The 27748-nt window shown below is 39.3% G+C and overlaps 1 protein-coding gene across 1 annotated transcript in view; it reads right to left on the bottom strand.

The window, feature by feature from the left end:
- The window catches only part of LOC102206054 (neural-cadherin-like), a 366907-nt gene that overhangs the window by 151425 nt on the left and 187734 nt on the right, over positions 1-27748 (bottom strand). Inside the window, exons 10-18 of the mRNA XM_005726436.2 lie at positions 24778-24950; positions 18824-18992; positions 18041-18211; positions 17369-17541; positions 15801-15968; positions 12544-12793; positions 7269-7396; positions 6867-7053; positions 2354-2497 (exon numbers count right to left, since the gene is read on the bottom strand). Coding sequence (XP_005726493.2) covers positions 2354-2497; positions 6867-7053; positions 7269-7396; positions 12544-12793; positions 15801-15968; positions 17369-17541; positions 18041-18211; positions 18824-18992; positions 24778-24950 — 1563 coding nt within the window. The remainder of the gene's footprint in view (positions 1-2353; positions 2498-6866; positions 7054-7268; positions 7397-12543; positions 12794-15800; positions 15969-17368; positions 17542-18040; positions 18212-18823; positions 18993-24777; positions 24951-27748) is intronic.

Raw genomic sequence — 27748 nt, 5'->3', positions numbered from 1 at the left:
TGAATAGCTTTGGTTTTTAAAAAGGATTGTGAGCGACTTGCTTACAGGTTTAATTCACTGGACGTTTTATCGGCAAAAACACTACCACTGGTAAATACACGAACACCATTTCTGCGCTGAGTGAAACTGAAGTGGTCTGCATCATGATGGAAGCCCAAAGAGTCAGCCCCCCTTTTTTAATGCAGCCCTGACAGTTAATTTTCCTCTCTTGTCTCTAACACAGGCACTGCTTCCGATTCCTGGGCGATCCCTAACTGGCACGTAATATGTTCCAGATGTGCACAATGTTTTTAAAAAAAGCCTAGAAGTGAAAAGTGGAGCCTGTCAGTGTAGGCAGAAACATTTTATGAATTCAATTTGAATTACAGGTGCAATTATAAACGACAGTTAAGGCAGAAGACTGGCTACAACATCTGGATTGCGGTGAAAAAAAAAATCACTGCACGCAAGTTCAGTTGCAGCAGTTGTGTTTCCTGTTTGAGTCAACAGTGGCAGATTGCTGGAAGCTTGCTGACAAATGAGCAGTGATCAGACTAACACAAATAAAACTGCAGGAAATGTGAGTCAATGTGTGGGTGTGGCTTGTAAGTGTAAAGCTCTTTGTTGAATAACACTAGAAATAAATCTGTGCAAATTCCAGGCCAAATGAAACCAGACGCAGGTAAGTTTATATACTATATTCATAAACACCTCTTGCTACATTATCTTTTGAAGGTTTCCTTTCTAATTTTTGGAATCTTCTTTGTCATTCAATAGATCTTAAAAAGGAAGAAAGTTAAATTTATTATATAGCTGCTACAAGCTATAAAGAGCTTCTAGCATCTGTGTTTCTATTCCTTTTTCTCAGACGGATGATATTTTTCTGCCTTTCAAAAAGTTCAAAACAACTATTTTTTGTTTAAAAGTAACATGAACAGGGGCATATTTGTAAATCTGGTTTTAAAGTTTTATTACAGAAAACAGATATCAAAACTGAATACACTGAGTTATAAAATAGGGCTTTATGCAGGGGTGATGATTTGGGTTTGTGTTGCAGCCAGAGACCTGGACTAGATCTAGTAAGACTAGATAATTTCTATTTCCCCCCCGATATGAAACCTGAAGTGAAAGCAGGTGTACTACTACTTTTTACCATGACTACAGTTTACTTCAGAACTGAGGGGTTGTGATATGTAAACCTATTCTAGTCCAAGAATCCAGGAATAAAAATATGGAGCTAGAAATGAACATAATTAGGTCCCCTTTGACCTTATGATGATGAACATGTATCAGTTTTCAACTTTTCATGTTCAAAAGTCAAATGAAACAGTGTTAAATAAATATAGAGGGAATCTTTCCGGTATTACATACAAGCTCTTTTTTATTAATTTTTTAAACTCTAGTTCAGTTTCTTTATCTCAAAGGCATTAATTCACTCTGCTTTGATAGCCAAAAAAGAGCTACTGTTTCCCACACACCTCTCTCTGCCCAAGTAAGTCCAAACGTGACTCGTAGACTCTCTTTCAGCTCGGTTTCAGTCACCCACCACTGTAAATAGCTTTGGCTGTTTATAGTGAGCATTTAATATTTTATTTTATTTACAATCTGTAGATTTTGTTCCTTGCTGTCGCTACCACTTCAGGAAACATGCATTAAATATTAGCTGTTAGAGATGTGTGTTCTTCCTGAGTGCAATTATGGTCTTGTCTTTTCTGTCATGAGCTGACATTTGCCTCTGGCCATGACAGCTGAGTTTCTTGGCGTGTTCCCCCACAAAGATAATTTTTTTCATTTTGGGACTTTGGAAAGCTCTTATATCCTAACATGGCTCCATAATTAGTGTTTTTAATTAGGGAAGTTCAGTGAAAGGATGAACCAGTCTTTAAGATGTCTGGAATTAAAAGTACCTGGTACATCAACTCAGGACCACCTTCTCAAACGAAAACAGTGTTTATTTTAGAATAAAACCCATTTGCCACTGATGACTTTTAAAAAATGACAACATTAATAGCAGGAATTTAAAGGCTGTAGTAAGAATAAGAATCCTTGACTACAGTAAAGATGTTTTTTTTTGAAACCATTGAAAGGTTTTATTAAAAGAGTTCAGTTTTCTGTTTCAACCTCTCGTATTGCAGTTTTTTTTTATTACATGTTTTACACTGCAAACCTTTCCTCAAAGTAATAGGGGGTTAGACAAAAGCAGTGAAGGGTGAAAGTTTTTCTTTGGTGAAGGGAAAGCAAAACACTTCAGCAATGAGCTGGAGAAAATGTGCTCAATATTGAACATACAGTGCCATCGCCATCATCACTCCTACATATCCCAAAATTCCGAAATGCACAAGTACATACAGAATCCTTTATCCGTGCCACCCACCTTCGTCCCCGTCGTTGGCGCTGACTGTGAGAATGGCAAAGCCCACATCAGCGTCCTCATCCACATCGACCTCATAGGAGGCCTGTGCAAACTCTGGCTTGTTATCGTTGACGTCGCTAATAAAAATGCGTACATATGCTGTGTCTGGGAAAAAAAGTAAGACAGAGACACTATTATTAAGATGAGGCTGTTCTTATTTCATCACCTTTTTAAAAGGAAACTATCATTTGCAGTGATGCAGATAAAAAGGTAGACTTTTCTTCATGCATTCACAATATATATATATATAATTGTTGTCTTTCCGGTGCTTTTATATCTGCCATCTGTCTCCACATTTTCACTCTGTGTTACTGGTAAATTCAGCTGGTTCTGCTTCTTTACAGCATGCAACCACAGGCTGAAGCAGAGTATGAAGTACCCTGGGGGGATCAGTGTAACGCTCAGCAGTTGAGCAACCCAACACACCATATTTCCTTTGATATCTGTATCAAAACGAGCATAATTTGCAATACAGCTTTAAGATGAGATAAAATATTTAAACCAGGGTGGAAGAGTTGGTATACAGTTCGCGGCACAAATAGCAAGCTAATGCAGCCCTTGGAGCTATAACAAAGCAAGTCACAGATGCCAGAGCTTTTCAAGTGTCGGAGTCTGTCGGAGAGAAAAAGGTAAGAAGAGGCGAAACATGAATACAGGAAGTGGAAAAGCAGATGTAGCAGTCATCCCCTTATCCTCCCTCTCATCTGTTAATGATGCCCACTCATCCATGTTTTCACACTTTCGTGCCATGCATGTGTTAAAACTATGAACCCAAATCCACCCCAACACGAGTTGCGAGTAGCAGCTTTGTGCCTCTGAAAACAGTGTTAATCAGAATTATCCTTTCTGACTAATTGACTGTCTGTTGTCTCTAGTTTGCAACATCTCTTGGTGTTGCAAAGCAATTTGTGTGTGCTGGGATGATGTTGCTACCCGATATGCTGACCTTGCTTACCTGAAATGCTAAAAGTCTTCACTGGTATAAAAGTGATAAAACTCTTTTACAAAACATAACATAACATAGCATCCCATTTGTTAGCCAATGACAGCTGGACAGACTCCAGACCAGCAGAGACCCTGAATGGAACAAGTGGAAGAAGACGGATGGATGGATGGATGATGTACTACTACACCAAAGCCACAATTTAGAGGGGGAAGCAATATAAGCTCCTTTTTCTATCTTATATAAAGCTTATTCCGAACATCCACCAATCTAATCATTCAAAGCTGCTTTTTGCTGTAAGCCATAGATTGTACTTGTGACTATGGCTGAATTTCTCTGAGGACCAGAGGAAGCACTGTAATTCCTTGTAATTCCAGTTGAGATGAGTTACACTGAGTCCACATTAAGGCTTGTTAATGCTCTTGTCTTTTCAGCAGTCATAAATTGACTTTTTTGACTACTGAATGTATAAAAATGCATATTCTACTTGAGCACTCAAAGAACTTTATACAACTTGCCTCTTTCACCCATTCATTTAAGTTCTTTTTTTTTTTTTTTTTACCTATGCTCTACCTAAGTGCTTTCTATCCAATACGCACACTCTGATGGCTGCATCAGACAGCAAACTGGAGTTCAGTGTCTTACCCAGGAATACTTTGGCATGCAGACTGGAACAGCCAGGGACTGAACTGCCAAAGGACAGGATAAGCAATGTATGGGCCTGAAACTCAAAGCTACCTGTTCCCTAAAACATAGCCTGCTTTTAATCTAATTGAGATCTAAAATTATGAAATGAACATCATGCTGTCTTCAGTTGCACTTAAAACTCATAATAAAGACAATAAAATCATCAGTAAAATGTTTACTGAGGTCAGAGATCAAGTTAGCTAAAGGCACTTCCACACTTTTCTAGATCCTGACTATAAGACCTTTTTCCTTCCCAAAATATGATTGTACAAGAGCCTACACTATTTATTTATTTATTTGGGACCAAATACTTTTCTCAAGTCTATATTTTCTGTGAGAATGAACCTTTATCCGTTAAATAATGTCCAATATGATCACTAATGTGACACTTTTCATTTAAACCAGGTGTGTCCAACTCCAGGCCTCAAGGGCCGGTGTCCTGCAGGTTTTAGATATCACCCTGGGTCAACACACCTGAAGCAAATGATTAGTTTCAGGCCTCTGGAGAACTTCAAGACATGTTGAGAAGGTAATTTAGCCATTTATAATTTTGTGTTGGATTAAGGACACATCTAAAACCTGCAGGACACCGGCCCTCAAGGCCTGGAGTGGGACACCCCTGGTTTAAACCATCTTTGCTACTGAGAAATGTATCTTTCATTTTGCAAATGTCTATCCAAATAAAAATCTGCCTTGCTGGCAGTTACAAGTAAAGCGTTACTGTAATCCAAAGCGTGGATGTACTTACATTACTTTAAGTTTTAGACCATAAAAAGTGACCAAAACATTAGCATCCGCTGTACAGCCTGTATGGGAAGAAAACTTCTTTCTACAGTGAAAATTTAAACTTCAAATCCGAGCAAGTACCAAGCACGCTGCCACGGGAATGTGAAATTCACAGAGAAACCCCCGGATCCCCCCCACTGACAGACCGCTGCTGGACTGGGCAAAGCTCCACCTGCCCCACTCCTGCTAAACAAGTGAAAATAAATTTAAGAGCAACAGGACTTAGTGCCGCTGAGTCTTTGATTTTATTTATTTTTTGCTGTGTTTTACTTGCATCTATTTGAAAGAGTGTAAACACGAAACATTATTTTATTTTATATGCTGAAATATGCAGAAAATAGGATTAAAAGTTATAGAATTTCTTCAAGTCAAAGACTGTTGCATATGATGCAATTTTTGCTTAATGCAATGTGAAAAAAATAAAAGATTAAAACTCATAAAACAATTTCTAAAAAGAGGCTTTCCATTTGATTCAATTTTATATGATGAAAAAATAGAATTGGGCTGAAAGGTCTGTTGCTTTATTACGTATTCAGGTTGTGTATAATGATTTTAAAAAGTAACTAAGTAACTAATTGCTTTTGAAAATAAGTAATCAGTAAAGTAACAGGATTACTTTTTTAGAGAAAAAGTAAGTAGACTAACACTCATGGCGCCTCCAGAATTTTGATGGCGAGAAGTGCTTCCACTGTCAGTCGCATGTTTTTTTCCCCACAAGAAAATCATGTGGAACCAGAGCTCCTCCCACTTTACATCTCTGTTACATTCACTTGTGGGTGTTTGCATCAGTGATAAGTATCTGTTAATTTGCCTGTCATCCATCCTCCTTCATGCCACCTCATTTATTATTAATATGACAGAAACAAATAAATAACTCTGGCAGCTTTCCTGCCGCCTCTCCTCTTCTTAATATTTAACTTCTGTTTACGTTGCCACAAATGTCAGTGAGTCAGACCGAGAGAGAGGATCTGTTAATAATCTATGATCATATTTATTAAAAATACATCCTGGTGTGTTTTTGCTGTTTTTCAACACCTCTCTCCATCCACACATCTGTCTCAACATCTGTTCGTTTCTTCACGTCTATATTCAGCCAGCGCATGTATGCATTTCATCTGGCAGCAAATGAGAGAGAAATAGAGAGATGGAGGGAGACGGGGTGCAAGAGAGAAAGATGGAAAGAGAAAGATGGCCTTTGGTCCTTTCGAAGAGAGAGATGAGCAGATGTGGGAAAGCGACAGAAAGGAAAACAGAGATTACTGCTGCCTTCAATGAAGATTTGGAGCTTCAGACTTAAGAGTACGGAGCAGCTATCTGCAGCCGTCTCCTCCTCTGTGCTCGCTCTATTTTGCAGTCACTATATGAGGAGCCACCATCGCTACACAAACGCAAAGTAGATTACGACTCATATCCATTACATCGATAGGTTTGCATTTCTACAATCTGAGCTCACGCAGGTTATATAAAAGTCATTAGCATAAATAGGTTCTGACTAAACACTTTTCCTGGTGTAATGTTGTTTCACCTGCTCTTCATTCAGTGCAACAAACATTTCTTAGCAGTATTACAGTCAATGCTAACAGTACAGGTGGGACTAAACAGACCCCGAATGATGTGATATTGTCACTTCAGTACAATATTATTGTGATTCTTAACATTTTGCAATATGTTGAGTATTGCAATACCATAGATTGCGATTGATCACCTCTTTTCAACTGCAAATTATGTCCTCAAAGATAAACTTTGTTAATATCCATTTTATCCAATAAAAAAAATGCACATTTCCTTTCTCCAAAATGAAATTGTCACACATACTAACAATTTAACTAAAACCTGCAAAATATTACATTCAAATGATTTTCTCCGTTGTGCATATCATAACTAGACTAGTGGACAGCTGAAGGAATTAAACCTAGGTCCTACCTGGCAGCTTTATATAATTGTTGTTATTAAGAGTCAGGCTCAGTACTGAAGAAACTTAGCAAAAACACAACAGGAATCACAACTTAGTTATAGATCCAGTTACAAGATGTTCTGTGTAGTGTTGGTCTTATTTACCAGAGTTGGGCTGCCCATGCTTGCCGGGCCGCGCTGACTCCCATCCATCTACAGACTGAACCTCCAACAGGTACGAGCTTTTGGTCTCACGGTCAAATACGGCCTGAGTGTAGATGAACCCCAGCTCTGGGTCGATACGGAAATACTGATGGTCCCCACTGCGATCCTCCAGCAGGGAGTAAGAGATCTGGGAGGTGGGGGCAGACACAATTATACAGAAGGCCAGATGCTAAAACTGAGTTAATTAGTGCAAATTTGCACAGCAAGGAAGAAGACCTCTTGAATAATGAAAAGCAGAATGAAAATAATACAGAGCAGAAATTCAAAAACATTCATTTCAACCAAGGATGCATCATTACTCTTTACAATGATTTGTGTGTAAACGTGTGGATTTGTTCTCACCTTGCCATTGGGGCCCAAATCCAGGTCATTAGCTGAAACCTGGAAAACCAAAGCTCCCGACTCTGCTCCTTCAGTAACCGAGGCCTCATAGATGGATGAAGTAAAAAAAGGGACGTTGTCATTTACATCTGGAGAGGGAAGAAATACAGATAGTGCTCAGAGTTAAATAAAAATGCTTCTCCATTTGAGATCTACTGGATTTAACAGAAATGTCACAGATAAGCGATGGGCTTTCTGAAGGGGACAAGCTAGTCTTACTTTTCACACTGATTATCACTGCTGCTTCAGAGGAAGAAAGAAGGTGTAACCAGGGCTGCACATAAGTGTTCCACAGGTGCGCGTTCGCTGTCAAAATAAAAGACGCGCACCAGATAAGAAGTTGCAACGCGCATTTGCGTACGTAAGATTTTCTGGAGGAGGACGGACATTTGCTCAGAACTCTTAAAGATGTCGAAGAAGCAAGCTCCGTAAGCAATTACTTTGGTGTTCCCCCACCGCCAAAGAAACGTCAGAAGGAGTTCAAACCGCAAAAGAAGCGCATATTCTCTGAATTTCCGGGAATATGCTCTTCTTTTGCGGTGGAGGAACACCAAAGTAATTGCTTACGGAGCTTGCTTCTTCGACATCTTTAAGAGTTCTGAGCAAATGTCTGTCCTCCTCCAGAAAATCTTATGTACGCAAATGCGCGTTGCAACGTCTTATCTGGTGCTCGTCTTTTATTTTGACAGCGAACGCGCACTTGCGGACCACTTATGTGCAGCCCTGGGTATAACAATATCTATATACAGCATAAAAGTCACAGAAGTTTAAAACAAAACAAAAAAAATCTTGGTTCAAACAAGATGAACTGCTACAGCAGCGCTCAGTGTAAGATAAACTATGTTTATTATGTACAGCAAGTCATGCAAAGCTACTTGAGTCTAAAAAAAGGAAATGTAGAGCTGGAAATGAGCACAACAGACCTCTGACATCCTCACCTGCTTACAATAACTTAAGCTCCTTTTTCTCCTTCAAAAACAACTAAAGAAACAACAGTAATTTTATTCTAATTATATTTATTCAACTGGTGATTCACTGGCAAAAATACTTTTCGTTTCATGTCTGTGAAGGTTCTCAGTCATCCAGGTCATCGTAGTCAAAGGAGCTTGCAAAGAAAAGCGTCTGGACTTCTTTAAGTTGCTTAAATACGTTTCACCTCTCATCCGAGAAGCTTCTTCAGTTCTAAGGTCAAATGGTGGAGAGTCCCAGATTTAAACCTAGTGGGAGTTTCCCCCCACAGAAGGACAAAAGGACCTCCTGATGACCCTCCTTATCCCGCCTGAGCCAAGGTGTGAAACTGGGTGTGGGTCCCAATCAGCCAGGGTTTCGGGTGAGCTCATTGTGAAACCTGGCCCCACCTTATCATGCGAATTCCTGAGGTCAGATGGCCCAGGGTGTGAGTGGGCGTTAAGGCGTCTGGGGAGGGAACTCAAAACTGGATTATAGATGGCAGAGAGTTGGTGTCGTAAACCCCGCCTCTGTTCAAAGATGGTCGCTCACAGTGGACATAGATGGCTTCTTTTACTACTTTTCGTTTCCTACTTTCCACATGTTAGCGTTTGACTGCAGTTTGGCAGCAGTGTTTCTGGGCAGCACCAAATGCACAGAGCATATTCTTCCTCTCCTGGTTGCTTTACATTTATTTGTACAATTAAGATCTTTTAAACCTACACTTATATGCTTCTTTTTTTAATAAAACAAAAAACCCCAGATGTTCAGAAATACTCTATAAATTTTGATCACTTGTAAATGGAATTTGTGTTAGAACCACTTTAGCTCCAGCACAATAAAGCAGGCTTCGTGTCAGTGTCAGGTCACATGGAGCCACATGCAACAAACTTTCAAACAATCTGTTTGCAATTAGAACTTCATTTTATTTTGCTCTGTAATTAGCTTGATTTTTTTCCACAATTCGCATTGCTATTAACAGGCTGCTGCAAAGCACTGTTGCTGTAGACAAAAGTGAAGAGAAAAAGGTCACTTTGTTTTTAAACATCTGTAAAAAGAAATAAATAAAATAAAACACATTTGAATCATTGTGACAAATCTAAAATACGTGCATCCGTGATAACTTCTATCAGAGTATTAGAAACCCCTGTGCAGTGCTGTTTGGTTTGTTACCTGAAGCATCTCACCAAAGTGGCTCTTTTCCACTTTATAATGCAAACATAATATAAAGTCATGAAAACTGAAAAAACCCAAAAACCAGTCAGATGAGGATTTGGTTTGACTGCCCTTTGGTGCCAAGTGTTTTCTTACAAAGGACCATCTGGAAAATGGAAAAGGGCAAGTAATATCTGACAGGTGACTAGATGAAGACTAACTTCAACCTACTGGATCAATGAAACACAAAACACAGAAAGCACTGAAAAGGAAAAACAAGCTGCAGTCTGAGGGGCTTTGAAAGTAAGCAAATTACGAGTCAAGTATGCCAATTTACCCAAACCATCTGTGGTTTCTCTGTAAGCTCACTGTAAGCTCACAGCTTAAAGACTGGCAAATCTCGCATGATTATGATGCCATAAAATCTTCTAAAAAACAAAAATGAAACAACTGGTTTGCAAAGTAACTGCTTTCAACCAATTCTCATCATCATAAGGGATGAGTATCAGCACAGTGGGACATAAAGTGGCAAAATCATGCTAGTCTTTATATTTACTGTAACAGCAACCAATTATGTCTTTGCACAGTTTTCGATATCGCAACTATTTTTCCCCAGTTTGGGACAAAATGAGGCTCAAAGCATGCATTAGAGCGCTCAATACTGGACAAAAAAACTGGGCTTTTTTTCACATCACTTACCTTGAACCATAACAAAAAGAAAGACAGAAAGTTATAAGCCAAAAGTTGAAACGCAGGCAGTACCAAGAACCAGTGAGGAGGACGAGAGCTTACGTTTTCCTCAACAGCGGAAGCCAGATTTTAACACAGCTGATTTAAGACCAAAAGCATTACAGAAATGACTTGAACAGAGCCACGCATTAGATCTAATGCTGCTTCATATACCTTTTTTCTTTCTCCTTTCTTCTCAGCAAATGTCTTAATCTATGAATTAAAAATGGGGCCTTAAATCCATTAGACCTCCCTCACTTCCTCAGACTGACTGCCTCTGGAGAAGTCAAAGAGCTTTCTTATTAAGACAGATAAGGGGAAGGAGGGGTGAGCGAAAAGTCGGGAAAAAGAAAGAGAGGGTCTTTGAGAATTAATTATTTCTTACTGGATTAAGACCAGTTCGAAATGGAGTATGTGTGTGTGTGCATATGTGTGTGTGTGTGTGTTCATGCATGCATGTTACAAGGGAATTCATAGCTCGTGTCTGGTCAGCAGGGCATTACTATTAACTGCAACAGACCAAACTAATAATGGTAGAATAAAAATGATAGAGAAGAGTGACCTTTCATTGGAAAATGTGAGCTTTGAGTGACAGGGTGATTTCTGCAGTGGCAGCGAGGCACTGGGGTTAAGCATATATATGTATATATCTATGCTCACTCCCAAAAGCTGTCAAATTCTTCAAAATAATTTGGATTTGTGTAGTTTTAAACAACTCTACTGGAAAATTGGAGCTCAATTGGCAGACTTCGGCTGCCCTGCCATCTCTATTCAGTCTTTATTTTCTTCTGTGGCCTCAATTTAGAAAGGACCAGTACAACAACAGATCAATGCTGAATAACAAGACAACAATAATAATCTGAACTGAACTTTTCTACTGTACTGAGTCAAAGCATACCACAGAAGATGAGAATGCTCAAAAGAAAACATGTTTTATCAGCAGCATGCATGTAGAGCTGCAACTAACTGTTCACTATCAAATACACAACCTGTTTCCGCCTCAGTTTAGTTTGTGCGACTGGTATTGTAACACATTAACTAAACATCAGAGTCATGCAGCGACACCGCATTCTTCACTTTTTTAGTGTTAAAAGAGGCTGCTGGGTTTAACAGAAACATTATGGCTCTGGTAAATTATAAAAAAGGTCACTTTGACAGCAAGTAAAACAATAAAAAACTCTTATTTAACCAACAAATGACCAAACCATCACCTTCATGTTGTTCTGTGCTGACTCTATAGCCACAGAGTGTGGGCAAAGTAGTCATGAACTCATTTTTAAGTGCAGTACTAGGTGTGTGCTGCTCATATTGCTTTATGTGCCACCGCTGGCTTTCTGCAAGCTGTTTATGTGTGTTTGCTACTCTCTCACCTCCCTCTGCTGCATTTTTTCATAACACATTTGTTCCTATGGACATATTTATTATTTATACATATTATTTCTGGCTGCTGTTACAACCAAATCTCCCCTTGTGGGACAATTAAAGTATTATTCTATTCGATTCTATTTTTCTTTTTTTTACTGTCAGATAACAATTGACAATGAAATGTTGACGTTAACGAGGTCGCTGCCCTGCACCGCTCAAATTTGGATTTTTGGAAGTGCAATGCTGACTGACAAAATCTACATTGACATAATTTTAAAAACAAAGACTGTGCTGAGAATCTATCTGTATTTACAAGTTATCAAGTTGTCTCATTGAACACTGTACTGTGAGGAGTATAGTATACCATTACCTAACTGTGTGATATTTAAATGGCATCATGCGCGATCTTAAATTCAACTTAAGTTATTTTATTGCAAACAAATGACTGTGTAACTAATAACTGATGAAATTACTAGTAATGTTATCAATTGTGTTGATGGTAAGTTAGAAAAGAAGATACTTTTGGAGTTATTTGGACTTATTTCCCAAAGATGCATAATGACGCTTATTATCAAGTATTTTCTTGATTTTATTTTTCTGTATCTTGAAAACTCAAGAAAACTCGAGAAATTCATTCTGTTTGGAGCTTATTTTACGCAGCCTGACCAAAAAAAACGACTCGACTGGCATTTTTTTGTTTTGTCACAGAATAGAAATTCATTCCTTTGCTGAACTTCCTCTCGCTAAATTCTTACCTGCTTCTGATTTAATGCATCTGTGTGACATTGTCCTTGTACCTTTAATCATACCATGTTTTAACAACATTGTTTTGCTTATGTTTACTGTTCACTTAACGGGCATTTATTAAAGGCATCTATTGATAAAACAGTAAGTTTTAATAAATAAAATGTGACACATGGAAGGCTAAATTATTCCACAGGGCGACTGTTGTGACAATTTCCATGAGATATCAAATGAAACATGTTACATTTGGAGATTCTAAATTACAAAAAGAAAGCGTGAATAAAAGAGGGCTTACCAGTGACATTGACATAGACTGTCGTGAAGGCAGCCAGTGGTACAGCAGCAACATTCTGAGCTCGAACCCTCAGCATGAAGTTCTTGGTGGTCTCATAGTCCAGGGGCTCTGCCACCAGGATAGATGCCGAACCATCCTCTCGGTTGGGGGTCAAGTAAAAGCGCACTGGCATGTTGGTCTCTGGGACCATGCCATCCTCCAAATTATAAGTTACTCTGGGATCTCCAAGAGGTGAAGTGGCTTTGATGGTCTTTTTGGAACAAAGATAAGAAAAGAGGGAAACAATAAAGGCAAAATATCAAAACAATGGGATACCTCACTTTTTTGTCTGCATGACACCACCACAGAGGGGCTGTCACATAAATATTAAAATCTCCACAGAAGGAAGTTTAGTGTAGCCTTCATCCATGTCTGGGAAGAAGTCTTTGAAATGGTCAAAGTCCACTAGTGGTTCCTCAGAAAACTCAATAAACTGCACAATAAATGATTTAATGAACTTCTTTTTTCTCCTTGTTCCCATTAGATAAAGTGTCAGTATAAATGAGTTACTCTGACTCCCTGGAAGTTGTCTTACCAAATAAACGACTGAATTCGCATTTAATACCCACAACAAGGTTTGGGTTTATTTGCCTCCACGTGTCGTTCTCATTTTCTCATATTTGGAAGTCACCCATAACGATTCTACTTGAGAGATGACCAACAGCACAGAAATCCAGAAAACCAACAGCAATTTGCATTTGGCAAATTTTTTACATGTTTCCAATTATGAACTCTGAGAGCTGGAAAAATGCTAAATTCCAGCAGTGACCCTCAGGACAGGAAGGGAAGTGTAAAGAGCTACTGCTGAGCTCCAATTGAAGGGTGCATTACAAATAGGGGGAAAACGATCTGCCCAAGTGGGAAAAAAGCCTTTTACAGCCCACAATAATGAACACTAAAATAATAGAAAGTCTCAAACTGTTATACTAGACAACAACCCGCTGAAATGTTGTGGGATGAAAGGGAAACACTCTGCTCTTCATTCTGCTTTCTCCATAAACTAATTAAGGAGAAACTATTCAAAGCTGATGCCACATACACCCCAATTAAAATCAAAAATGCCATTTCGGGCACGATGCGGCTTGCCTATGGGTGACCTAGCTGTATCCATTCAACCTGCAGAGCATGGCAGCTACAATAATGAGACACCCTGCGAGGCATGCGGAACTAGCAAACATGTCTGACTACTATATGCCCCGATTTAGGACATAAAAACTCAAAATGTCCATGGCAGAGATTTAACAACCCACCGAGAGTCATTTTATCTTTGCTCAACGGTCAAATCAACACTGATCTGCCATCTCAATTTATACTCCATACCGCAGGGACCGCGCTCTGTGTGCTTCCCTTTATCAGCATCTCGAACAAACACAATTAAACACACACAGTGCCGTATAAAGTATTCTCCCATGTCTTTTTATTTCAACCCTTTGAGTTTGAATATTCATCATAAACTTTAATGGATTAAACTGCTTCCAAGAGACTCTTAGAAAATACTGTTAATGGCATGAAAAGCCATGTCCATAAATAACAAAGTGCTGTTGACAGGATACATCTGAACCACACAAGCAATGAATCAACAGATTTAAGGGTCTTTTGAATGTCTGCATTTTTCTGTAGCTGCGGTTCCTAAACCTGTAGCTGCACTGGCATCCCACACACTTCCTACACAGTTACACTCTTTTGTTGTTGCTCGCCATTAAGACCGACTGAATGCCTTAAAAACACATCAAAGCTGTAAAAAGATTGTGAGGGAAGACCGACACAAAACGGGCCTCTGCTCTTCTCTTCAGACACGTTTAGGAAGGGATAACATCAGGATTAACATGCAACAAACATCTTTGGTCAGCAATAATCCACAAACTTTGCATAATATGTTTTTAAGCTTGATGCCACGATGCCAAACAATGGGGGTTTTTTTTTATGTTGTTTCATAGTCTGTACAATCTTTAATCTTTATTTTTACTAAAACTGGGCCTTTTTTTCTCCAGTTTCTCCAGTTTATACTTGTGCATAAAAGCAGTATTTCCACATAACTCCTTTATTATTGAAGACCAAAGCAAAAAGCCCGCTGAGAAAATCCCCACTAAAACTTTTTGAAAAAATTGTTACCATGAAAAATGGATTACAGTGTAGCAGGGCTTTGTGTACAGAAAGAATCTGAAAACACTAGCATTATACATGTGATAATTGCCCCCGAAAAACGAGCAGGAAAAGCCCGACTGCCAATTAGACACTAGATGAGTTTAAAACAAAAAAAGACAAAAAACAAAACGTTGAATTTTAAAATCAAAGTAAGTACTCCTTCAAACAAAGAAAAATAAAATTATTAACGTATAAATATGGATTCATGGCATGTCAAGTGCATCTTTTACATACATGTACATATCCCACTTCACATGTACTTGACATAAACACAACACAATTCATATATATAAAAACATACTGTGTAAGTACTGATATCTAATCTATTTGTGTGCTCTGGAGGAAGCCTGACTCCTCCGTTCTGCATGTGCAAGTCTCCTTGGGCATCCATCAGAATGAGCGTGTGTGTGTCTGTGTGTGTTTAGAGGAACAGAATAAAGCTCAGTAGGAATACATGTGTGATAAAGCGAGTAGTAGAAAGTGCTTTTATTATTCAGTAAGAGTAGAAAACTATAAAACTATATAAAAGCCAGTCCATTACTTTTTAGTGATTAGATTACACAGTATCAACTAATTTATTTTGCATATTGTATGTCTGGTTATAGCTTCAGTCATTAAATCTCTCTCAAGTTTACTGCTGCAACTGTTTATTCTGGTGCATTCGTTCACCACAAATAAAGACAACCATCTCTTTAACATTTTTTTTCATTCAAGTTGTCTTTTGTAGGAAATGCATGACACAGCTACACACATTCATATCTCAAGAAATCAGGGGCATTTTATAGTGGTAATGAGGGAGGGGCAAAGACTGCATTCCCTATTCAGCTTTATCCACACTGGTTGAAGAGCAGAGCACACTTCTTCAAGCTTTAGGCCGATTTATCTGTTGTGCTGTACCAGAGACTAGAAAGAGAGATCATGTTTCTCCAATATTAGCTTCTCTTCACCTCTTCATCTTTACCTTACATATAGAGAGCCCCAAAGCAACTGGTGAGAATTGCTAATGTATAAATAAATTTGCACTGATCTGAATTCAAACCCATATGTTTCTGTGCAACCCCGGAGCAACATACCACGATGGGTGTGTCCCGGACGGTGTTTTCTGGTATGACTACGTTGTAGTTGTCTTTTTCCCACTGTGGAGGCTGGTTCTTCACATTGGTGATGGTAACAGCCAGCTCCACTGAACTGCTCCTGTTTCCTCCATCTGTAGCCACAATGTCTCTGGTAATGTAGGTCCTCTGCGGAAAGAAGTCCACACAGGCAAAAAGACGAGAAGGGGGAGAGAAAGTCACAAGATGTTGTATTCAGTGGGACCGAGGGGTGCGTAATCGTGGCTTCCTTACAGACGGAAGAACAATGTGAAACTAGATCAAACTGATTTCAGCAACCAATCCATTTTCCACACTTCAGTGCAGGATGAAATCGACGGTAAGCTGCATTCGGGTAAACATACTTAAAGATAAGTGTATTGATTGAAGGGCATGGCTCATTGTCGAGCAACGGAGGGGAATGGAGTTTTGCAACCCTTACAAGAGCAATTAGCTTTATCCACTGCAATCAGAGGAAATGATCTGTTCTGGCAAGTAAAGAGAAAAAACGTAACAATACTCTGTAACCCCAGTGTGAATGAGCTGTCATTATTTGGGGAAGTTTTGTCCAGAGCCTCGTGGTTTATGAACCAAGTTGTGGATGTTATGGGCAAGTTGTAATTTCATAATTCTGAGTGAAATAAAAGCTTTTCCAATAGCAATATTTATTGCAGTTACAAAAAAAGCACTTTTTATTTCGATCTTTGCTCTCAGCAATTAAGACACTGAGGCTGTCATGCTGGCAAATGATGAAGAAGTAAGCATGTAGGCATTGCCTGGATCTGTTCATTTGTACTCATTAGTAGGAAAAGAAGTTTATATTTTCAAACAGGGCCATGTTCTGGCGAACAATCCAGTGAAACCAAAAATACTGGCTTGGTTCCAGAGGTCAGTATAAGATGCAAGGTGCAGAGGTTACAAACATTCATTCGTCTTGGCACTGGAAGATGGTGCGCCGCTGATTTTGGGGCTTTTATCACTACAGCACTCATCTGAGGTGCAGACTTGTTTTGCACAGGCTACGTGGCAATTTCCTCTATTGCTTGTTCATGTTCCCACCAAGATTGTTTTTCTTGTTGGCAGTGAAGCAGGCAGAAGCAGTGAAGTGAGAGAAATAACAGAAATTCTCCTGCAGGCAAAGAAAAAGGCCTTAGTGAAGACATTATCACATTCGCGGGCTGCGGTCTGCTGCTGGCCACAGGACTTCTGCCCCCTCACGGTCAACAAATAAAGGGCTGGAATGCAAATGTACTTGGATACTGGGAGAAGTAGCTTAGTTTAGTTAAAATCTGAAGTTCCCTGCTGCCTTTTTTATAGTTCTCCAGTAGAATTATTAAAGGAAGTCTCACAATTTCAGAGTTTTTCTATCATTTAGAATAGCTTGAGCTTGAAGCTCCAAGGAATCCTGCAAGATAAGTAGCTGCATAGGTTATTCATGTGTTTGTTATGCATCTGGAATCTCATTATGGACTTCCATAGGAACGGAAAACTGTACGAGTTAAGCCTTTTAAAAAAGAGCAAATGGTATCCAGAACATAGCTAAAGTGTACCTGCGAGATGGGTTGGTTAACGTACACCCAGCCTGTCAGTGGGTTGACCCTTAGGTACTCTGGCTGCTCATTAGACATGGAGTATGTGATGGCTGCATTGGTCCCAAAGTCATCGTCGTGAGCCGCCACCCGTAAGAAACTAGTTCCAATCATAGTATCCTCACGGAGGAAGTCTGTAGGAGAAGAATAAGAATAAGAGTGCTTTGCAATTCAGTGGCTCAAGAGACCTTAATTTGTAGTCTTTGATATTGCATCCTTCAGCACAGAGGCAAGAGAGAAACTCGAACTTGAAACAATAAAAAAAACAAAAAAACAATAAAAACTGTAGACAAACTTTAGTAAACAAAACTAATTAAGAAAGGAATTCAGCAATTTGACAACAAATATGAAGCTTAAACAACCAACAACAGAAAGCAGAAAACAAAGACAAAAGAAATTCCCCAGTGACATGAAAAACTGAATACATGAGCAATTAGTAAAGAGCTCCAATTCTGTAATACTAAAAATTCTGCCATCATAGGAATACTAACACCAACACTGTTAGCTCATTAGCGTCAGTTTTTCTTGTCAAAATAGGGAGAATGTTTTGTTTTTTTAAAAAAATCTTGTTTTTAATCTATATGCATGTGCTTTTATTCTGCGATGCAGCAGGTCGAGCTAATATCTACTGACACTCGTATCTGAGGTTCTCAAACTTGGGACTGTTGTCATTCTGGTCCAGAATGAGAATGTTCAGCTGACAAATGCCAATCAGCGGGTCAGCCGCCTGGTCAGTGGCAGTCACTGTCACCGCGTACTCCCTTTGCCGTTCGCGGTCAAATTTCCTGGCCGTCACAATTACTCCTAGAAAGACAGAGATAACAAGGTCGATCAGATAGCTGAATCATAGCAAACACTGCTTGGTCTCGTGTCCCCCAGAGTACTTGTAATTTAACGCTAAAATGATTGCCTCTGCCTGCCTCGAAGCTAAACTTTAAACACAGTAGGGAAGATGAGAGGCACATTATGAAAGAAAATGAGACTTTTTCAAGAGTAGTTATCGTCAGGTCCAAAGAGAATTGTCTTTATTATTTATTTTAGAAATAATTTTTAGCAATGTAATTTACAATATCTCATGCTCTACTGTTGCTACTGAATAAAAAGCTCCATAATATAATGCATGATAACTTTTAGCTCAACTACAGGTAAAGCTGCATAACAATTCAGTCCAATCTGCAGATACTATTTTTTATATATAATGAATCAAGCTGAAACGTGCCTGAAATAAGCTTAATAATCAAAAACCCAAAGTGGCTCATGTCCAGCACTTTTCCCATTTATTCCCTGCACAATATCGACCACAGACTGACAGACTGAAAGGAACATGTTGTAAAATATTATCCACGTGGGATAAAAGCCTATGTGTTGTTCTGTATGTGTATGTGTGTGCACACGAGTGCTTGTATGTTTCCGTACCGGTTTCTGGGTGTATACTAAATGCAGGCACAGTAGAGTCTTTGTGCATGAAGCCATATGTGACCCTGCCATTGGAGCCTTCGTCAGCATCCACAGCATGAACCTGCAGAACAAACGTCCCCGCTGGCTGGTTCTCCAGGACGGATGTGCTCTCACGGTACTGCTGACACTGAGAATGAGTGAGGCAGGGAGGACAGGTGGGAGGAAGAGAAGACCACAGGAGTGAAAGTGTGAAGAAACTTAGATCAATACGCCATTCCATCCAAACAGTCAGCAAAGGTGTGTGGGAAGTTAAATGTTGAAAGGACAGATTTAAAATTACTACAGTAGTCTTTTACTGGGGGACAAAAAGTGTAATGTTGAAAATAACCACAGGAAAGAAAGTGGGAAGCCTGTGCCCAGCAAGTTTTCTTTTTCTTTAAAAAATATCAGCTTTTGCTTAACCTGTTTAAAGCGGAAGTGGTTGATACCGGGGTGGTGGAACAAATCTCAGATGCCATTAGGCAAACGCTCTCAAAAGCAGTTTAGCAATGTGTTGGTTGTTGCTTTTGTATTTTGAAAAAGGTGATTTTTTTTTGGTGTACAGTGTGCATGTTTACTGCTAAGAGCCTTCAGCAGCGTTCAAGGAAACAGAAAACACAAAAAACGTCCATATACGGAGAACCCAGCACTCCCAACATGTGTGGATCACGCCCTGGAAGCCTCGTAGTGACCAACGCCAGGAGTGCCCTAGATATCCTACGGTCTATCAAAACACTGACCCTACAATGTGAATTAAAAAACAACAACAACAAATGTGTTTTAAATGCTCTGTAGGCCTGACAGTCTGACCCTTGACGACACATTCATGGTGGGTGAAAAAACAAAACAAAAAAAAAACACCCAGTGGGTTCTGGGGAAGAAATGCCATCATGCTGCTAATCTGAAAGGGAATTCTTTGGGCTTGGACATGGGACTCATGCACTAAAGACTTTCAGGGAACAAGAAATCATAAGATGTTTGTGTAGGTTCTCAGCTATCCAGGTCATGGCAGTCTAAGTCGCTTTCTTTCTAAGCTCTTTAGACTAAGTTACAATAAAGGTTTACATACACTGGGCAGGAAAGTCACGGCTATTTGGGACTTATGGAGATTTCTTTGAACTTTTCTTTTTCCGGGGTGAAATAATTGTTCAGCATGCATCTTAAATTACTTTAAGACAACAAAAATCGGATGTACTTACGTATAAAATGGGACAAAAGTATACATAAAGGCTCAAATATGTACATACACAAACACTAATCTTTGGTTAAATGGCCTTTAGCAAGACAGGCCTCAACCACACACTTTTTGTAGCTACAAGCAAGCTATTGAGATAATTCTGCCTGGATACTTGACCCCTCTTCTTGGTAGAATATGTACAGGCATTTGGTTGTCCATGTGGGTCGCTGAAAACTTGGTGAAACCTTCCAGCAGTTACCATGGCAGGCTTGAGCCTTAGTGGCTTCTGGGTTGTTCCTGACCATCCTAACCATTTTCCTTTCATCTGAGGCTGACAGTTATGGTTTTCGTCCATATATTGGCAAAGTAGACACATCCCAAAAATTTGTACTGTTGAACAGTTGTTTGAGATTATGATCTTGGAATCCGCAGTTGTTTAGAAATGACTCAAAGAAACCTTCCCGACTTGTATAAATCTACAGTTCCTAATCTTCACTGAGTTCCATGGACTTTCCCATTGTTGAAAATCCCCAATAAATTCCCAAATCCCCAAAACTTGTGCAACTCGTTAAAGATGTATGCTATAAAATCATTCCACCTTGGAAAAAGAAGAGTTCAAAGAGATTAAAATTAGCCACACATTACCATGACATTGATGCCCACGATGAATGGATGTAAACTTCTGACAACAAATGTATGAGTCATAATATGAAAGACAGGTCAGTTTGATACCAAAGTTAATGTTTCCGTGCAAGCTTGAGATCAATGAACAGAAACTGAAAAGACACATGTGTAAGTCCAAATAGGACTTCAGGATCGATGCAAACGTAGCAGAAAATCCGAGGGTGGTGTATGGTTTCAAAAGACTTTAGACCTTTAAGAACAAAGAGGGAATTTTAATAAGGCTTTCTTTTGTTACAGTAACAGAACTTTTTGATTGCACATCATCTGTGTGCCTGTGTGTTTGGAGTATCTTTTGAAAGAGAGATGAACTGAACTGGATCAAAGATGGACATAAAAATATTCCGAACATTTACTTTCAATGTAGACAAGCTCCAACATTATATTTCTAAAGATTCTATTATAATTGCTGTTGGATTCTCTGCACAGCACAGTTCTCTTTTCCCAAGGTACAACTTATAGATTCCCTGTCACCTTGATGTTTTGCACTGAGATCAAGGTAATGTGATTAGGAAAAAGAGGTAGGAGGTAATTTTTTGGACTATTCAACCATATGTCGTGACAAACAGAGATCTGAAAATAAAATAGCAGGCAACTAAACAGAAACAGTTATGACACCCATGTCGGAGCTATTACAGCAATAATTCCCTGCAGATAAAACTGCCAAGAGGAACAGCAGAAGAGTTTGTGCATAACATTTATGGCACTGTGTTCTTTTTTCCTCTCAAAATGCTTTTAGAGACATGTCTTTTTGCTATTAAATGTGCAGGATCTGCTAAATATGAAAGAAAAATAGAGAATACACTTAAATTATGAATCATTTGCTGTCCTCGGTTTTAAGTGTTGGAGGATCTGGAGTTTCCCGAGGGAAGGGTGATATACTGTATGTACCCAGGAAGTGAATACTTTAAAATTCAACTCTAAAACATTAACACTACTCCCTGTTTAACACCGCATGCATTCTTGGAGTCATCATAGAGATTTATTCAGTGCTGTCAGTTCTTTGCGTGTTGTAAGGTAGCTGCTCCCTGTTGGCTAGCTCAAAGATTTTGTTAATCACAGAACTTGTCAGACACATAAGGAGCTTTAGTATCCCAATTTAAGCACCATTTCTGCTTTGCTCAATTTATCTTTATTGTATCTTTTTCTGTGGTCTTTTAACTTTCTCGCTTATTCTTTATCCATCAAAAATTCTTTTTTTTTTTTTACCTGTTTCACTGGAGCATTGATGTTGATGTACTACAGAGACAGAGGAAAGAGAGAAATACCTCAGTGCTGCTGGCTGATGTGTTCCTTTGACACCTAATTAATTACAGGAGGGCTTTGTTAAAGTTGTCTCCTGTTACCTTTACTCCATGCCTACTCTCATTCTTTCTAGCTCATCTCCACTGCCACCCATTTTTCCATCATCCAGCTTTTTTTCATTGTTCTTCCAAATTTGTTTGCTTCCATAGGTTGTTTTTGGACTTTGAGGAAGATAAGAAGGTCTGGCTACAAGCATCTAATTTATCATAAGGGTCAAAGTGTCATTAGTTAAAAAGTTGTTAGCCGACAAGAAACGAATCCTCAGGAGGTCAGATGAGAGACTTCGTATGGAAAAACACAAAAATAAGCCTAAACACAAAAAAGAGATGTCAAAAAATGCACTGAAATGTGCAACTTTTTTTCTTTAGCTTTTTCAAACTACCACAATTTATTGTGAGTGACAAGCAGGCTTTGTTTGCTTAAGAGGAAACGAGATACAAATAGTTTAAAAAAAATCACTGAAAAGGAAGATTTGGCTACAAAAACAAACCCAACAGCCTGTAGAGGTGAGTCAGTTTATTCATCAAACGCAAGCAGCAGCGAAGCCTTCCGCTATGCCCGGGACACCCTACATTTTTAGCTAAGATTTGTATTTGAGAAATCAGAATTAGGTTAGTCGTGAGCCAGTACTTGTGAATGACCATCATTTAAGACCGTACTGTGAAACCTTCGTAACAGGATTTTGTTGACCTCAGCTTGTTGTTTAGAAACATAGTTTCTGTTGCATTTACGTGAGGTTTCAGCTCTGTAAATACATGTAACATGTATACTTCAGAATATCACAAATAAAAAAGTCACTTGTTTGTTATAAGCAATTACATAAGTAACTGTAATGATCATAAGAATAAAACTGTTTTAAACCTTGTGTGTCCTGAGCTCTGAAGCTAATGAACTGCCTCTCTGAACCACTCACACTTTTTGTTCTCTCTGTTTCATTATGGAGTCCATATTTAAGCTACTAAATACGTACTGACCAAGAAGGCAAGGCATTGGCCATCGAGGACTGGATGAATATAAAAGCACATACTAAATTCTGTAATGACACTGAAGGAAATAAAACTGCAGTACTGACATGACGGCTGCTATGGATGTGGCAGACTTCTTCCTTTGAGCTTCTGCTCCCTTACAATAAAAGGAGACAGTGGAGGTGTGGGCAGTGGGAACTTGGGATATAGCAGGAAAAAGTGGAAGACTTAGTGTGCTGCTGCGTGACCCAGCAGAAGCGTAGAACGGGTGGGCGGGTGAATAGATGACAGTGGGATGGGATTTGGTATGTGCTTACGGAGGAAAAAGTTGCTTAATCAGCACTTTCAAAGTTGGCTTGTTGGCTGGTTGTTTTTGACCACGCTGCTCCAGAGTTCCCTTTTTATTGTTGTTTTTAAAAGCGTGCCCTTTGAGACAGGCACTGTCCTGTGTTTTATTCAGTTTTACTCAATATGTTCTGCTTCTATAAAACACTGTATATGAGTGCAGATCAGAGAAGTACTAAAGCTTTAAAAATAAATCTAATCAGCTTATGTAACTTTCTGCTCCTGGGAAATGCTGGAGCCTCCACTCTGTGAGATCTTGCTTCTCTGTTTCACTACCTCTCTGCGAGCCTCTTGCTGCCTCTGTCTTGGTCCACTGATCCAGCCCTGAGTTCCACAGAGGCTACGGCATGTCGTAAGATTGGGCATCAAAACAAGATAAAAGGGCCTTTCTGCTTCAGTGTCCTGCTGCTGGCTTCTAGTGACACAGGAACCACCAGCGAACCTCGGATGTCTTCACTAACTGAAAGGCTAATGTACAGCAGGGTTTTTCCCAGAATTTCCTTTTATTTTTCTCTATTTTTAGACACTAAAATGTTTTTTTTCTGTGATCATAAATTTTTATTTGCTACATTTTCTTTTCTTTTAACTCCAGGTTTGTGTGCTTTCATCATTTCAATTCTTTTTGACTTAGAAGAGTCGTTTGGGGGGGTGTCTGGGGATTGTCTGTCCATTGCTCACAGCTTTCTGCCAGCAGGGAAAAAAGAATGAATCATAGACTACGGTATGATGCCAGGAGAAGATTCCTGAGAGAGACAATTGAGCATACAGTGCACATGAAAAAAAAATGCCGACCAGGAATCCCTCTCTTCTTTTCTGTCTTCTCTCTTGGCTCTCATTTTGTTGCCTGTCCCTCTGTTTCTTCTTGAAGTGGAACGAAAAATGCCTCCACCCCCACCTCCACCCATGACAGAGTGAGCCAGGTTTATTCAGCATGGCCCCACTCCTAATCTTGGCTCGCGATACCTCAAGGGCCTTGAAAAGTCATCCCATTTAAAACTGAAACATGGCTAGTGAAGTAAAAAAAAGCAGGAGGAGATGTAGCACTTCGAGAGTGGCTCGGTCGGGATTTCTCCCACGTCCCTTGAAGCTTTAATTAAAAGACCATGATGATGTAGGAGAGAGATGAGAGAGCAGATATGAGGGTCAAGCTCACTAATCGCTCCTCCAGAGAGGAGAGATAGAGGCTAATGAATAGAGGAGATAGAAAGACAAAGACAGGGAAACAGGAGTGGAGGAGAGCTACAGGGGATAGGCAGGTGCAACAAGAAAAGAGTGAGACAGAGATATATTTAGAAGAAAGTAAAAGAAAACCTTGCATAGTGACTACTGTTTCTCCTGCCATTGTCCTAGGTTAGTGGTATGATTTGGGAGAGCCCCTCCCACTGCTGTTATCAAACCAGTAGAAAGAGAAAGACTAAACAACATTTAATGAGGCGACTGTGGGTGAGGGATCATCTTACCTTCTCAAAGACAGGCTTGTTATTATTCACGTCGTCCACTCCAACTATGACCTGAGCCGTGGATGACAAGGCCTGAGGTCCGCCTGAGGCATTGTCATCCGTGGCTGTAACATTGAGGACATATTCAACACCCTGGAGGCGAGGTGGTGGGCTGGAGCGCAGCCGGATCAAGCCTGCAACCAAACATAACGATGACAGTGGTTAACACACGCACACAGTCACACTCATTACACTCAGCTGGTTCAATTTTGAGTTTGAAAAAGTATAAAGTCTTTATAGCACCCAAACTGGTAACATGTTTGTTTTTTTTTTTTTTTTCTCCTGGAGCTAAAATGTAATAAATTCTATTTGCATAAGAGATTAATTATACAAAGAACGGCTGCCACATATCAGGGAAGGTAATTAAGTTGTTACACAACATGGCATGTTTGACAGCACGACAGGAGTTAATGGACAGTACTTAATGGTTTTTTACCTATCACCTTTCCTCATTTCCTTTCCTACTTTGCTTTCCTTTTCTTTCTTTGGCCTCACCATTATGCACTACAAAAACCAGGGCTTATAAAAACTGTAACAGCTTCTTCTGCTTCGTGCAATAGAAAAAACATTCTAGAGATGAGTTTCTCTCCAGTGTGGGTGAGACGTAATTGTGCTCTGTCTCTATTACTTCGCAGAACTAAACATTAAGACCACTTACAGTGCAAATAATTATATTGTAACAAAGACACACATCAAGGTCTCTGATGTGTTAGTTGTTAAGCGAGCCATTGTTTGCTAGCACGAGTGGCCAAATCACTGTGGCAACTTTTTACTGGCAGTGAGTGAGAGCTATTAAATAGCAGTGATGGAATTTGTTTCAGGCTACAAACGAGCCTAAATGAGTGTAAACATATCATCTTATTAGCAACAACTATAAGTTAGCTTTCTTTTAGATTTTAATGTAAACTTAACAGAACAGATTTTACCAGGCTTACCCCAAATTTTGGGTTAACATTTCTAATGCAATATATATGTCACGCAGGCTTAAAATGATAATCAAAGCTGAACTGACGGAGAAACATTTTTGGAGACCAAACAAAGGCACAAAGTTTGTATGTTCCTTGTTTTGGGTGATACAGTGAAGCAGTTTAACACTTCAGCATGCACAGATAAAGTGTGCCAGCTTGATTGGAGGTAAACTCAAAAAACTTTCTTAAGACGGACACATTTGTTTTCAGCTTTTCGTTTTTATAGCAGTACATTTGAAAGTAACATTGAGAAGCTTTAGGTGACACTTTACAGACAAATTCTCTGTCTTTGTTGCTTTCTCCCCCTACACAATCTGGAGTTGAGCAACCAAACATGGCACATAGGTAGGTCTTAGGCCCCTGAAGGTTTTTATCTGTATCAGATATTATAATGTCATCATGTTACCTAGCAACCATCTAGCAACAGGCTATAATGACGTGCTTTTAGCGTTCACAAGGCCTTATAAAAGCATCATTTTCATTCCATGACAGTAACATCTAATTTTTATCCACAAAACAATATATTATGATGTCTTTGGGCTGCCTGGCAGCTACTTTGCAATATAAATAACTAAGTAAAATGTATTTATGTAGTGCTTTTTCATACCAATCACAAAGAGCTTTACGGAGGTGTCAGTTAAAAAGCCAGTGGGCTAAAATGACTCAGTTTTCAGCCATTATGCACCTACAACACCAACAAAAGCATCATCTGTTTTACATTTCACAATAATAACATCTCATTAATATCCACAACAGTTGATTATGATTATGCCATCATATTTTCTAACCTTGCAATGGTTAGAAAATATGATGGCCTAAACATCTTAAACTAAAACATCTTATAAATGTGTTGTATAATTTTCATTTCACAGCCAACTGTGCAAAAAACAACAACAACACCGTGCCATGGACATGTGCATGTACATGGACATGTGCATGACTAAGAAACGTGTCAACCTAAGTCACCACTTGGCATTAAGAGTGTAGCTTGACACTTGCATTTTTATACCCAACACAAACAGTGAATGTTAACGTAAGCTTACAACATAAATCGTTTCTAACACATGCAATGCAACCAGCTCACATCACCCAAGAAAGCTGCACATGGCAACCAGCACACACCACCAAGTAGTCAATATCTGTTGTCCGATATAAGAAAGGTCAACTGTGGACGATGACAGAACAAAATAACTCTGTCCTGCCTCTCACTCGCACAAATGACACTTCATCTCAACAGCAGTATTTTTTAACCAGACACAGAGTGTTCCCTGAGGTTTTAATAGACTTTCAATAGACTCACCAAAATAACATTTGCTGCCTGATATTATAGTCTTTAAACAAATGAGCACTTTATTTAGAAAAATGCTAAACTTCATTAGATGGCTGGGAGTTTGAACAATATTGCAGGAAAGTGATATGAATGAGTAATCAAATCATACTGGGCACTGAAGTAAAACAACCGAGAACATCATTTAAAAATCTTCGCAAAAAAGAAAATAAAAACAGTAACACAACAGTAGCCAAATAGTGAGGGGAAAGACGTCACTAGTGAACAAAGACTGTCTAATTTCACTTTTGAGCTCAGGGATATTTCATTAATTATGGTTACACAACATATGAATAGTCGGATTGATTGGTATTCCCTTCTAGCACCTTCATTCTGGCGTTCCATTTCATCCTCTGTCTTTCCTTCTCTTACTGACCCTCTCTTTCAGTCCGGCGTAGGCGTCTCATCTGCATCCCACTCTCTGCTCTGAATGACTCTCTTCCACTCTGTATTCATCTCACCCTTTGGTGCTCTGTTTACTTTGTGTGTGTGTTTATGTGCGAGTGTGTGGGCTCAAAATGTGGACACACTTATTACATCCTTCTTATCTTCAGAGGCAGGGGCAGGTGCTATCGCAGGCATGTGTTTATTTGATTGCGATTTCCCAAGAGAGACTGCAATTGGAATCACACACACA

Source organism: Pundamilia nyererei, unplaced genomic scaffold, assembly GCF_000239375.1.
Source record: "Pundamilia nyererei isolate P.nyererei 1_Seehausen unplaced genomic scaffold, PunNye1.0 scaffold00019, whole genome shotgun sequence".
In the NCBI taxonomy this organism is placed as follows: Eukaryota; Metazoa; Chordata; class Actinopteri; order Cichliformes; family Cichlidae; genus Pundamilia; species Pundamilia nyererei.
Note: the sequence above shows the minus strand (reverse complement) of the source record. Positions and strands in the feature narration are given on the sequence as shown.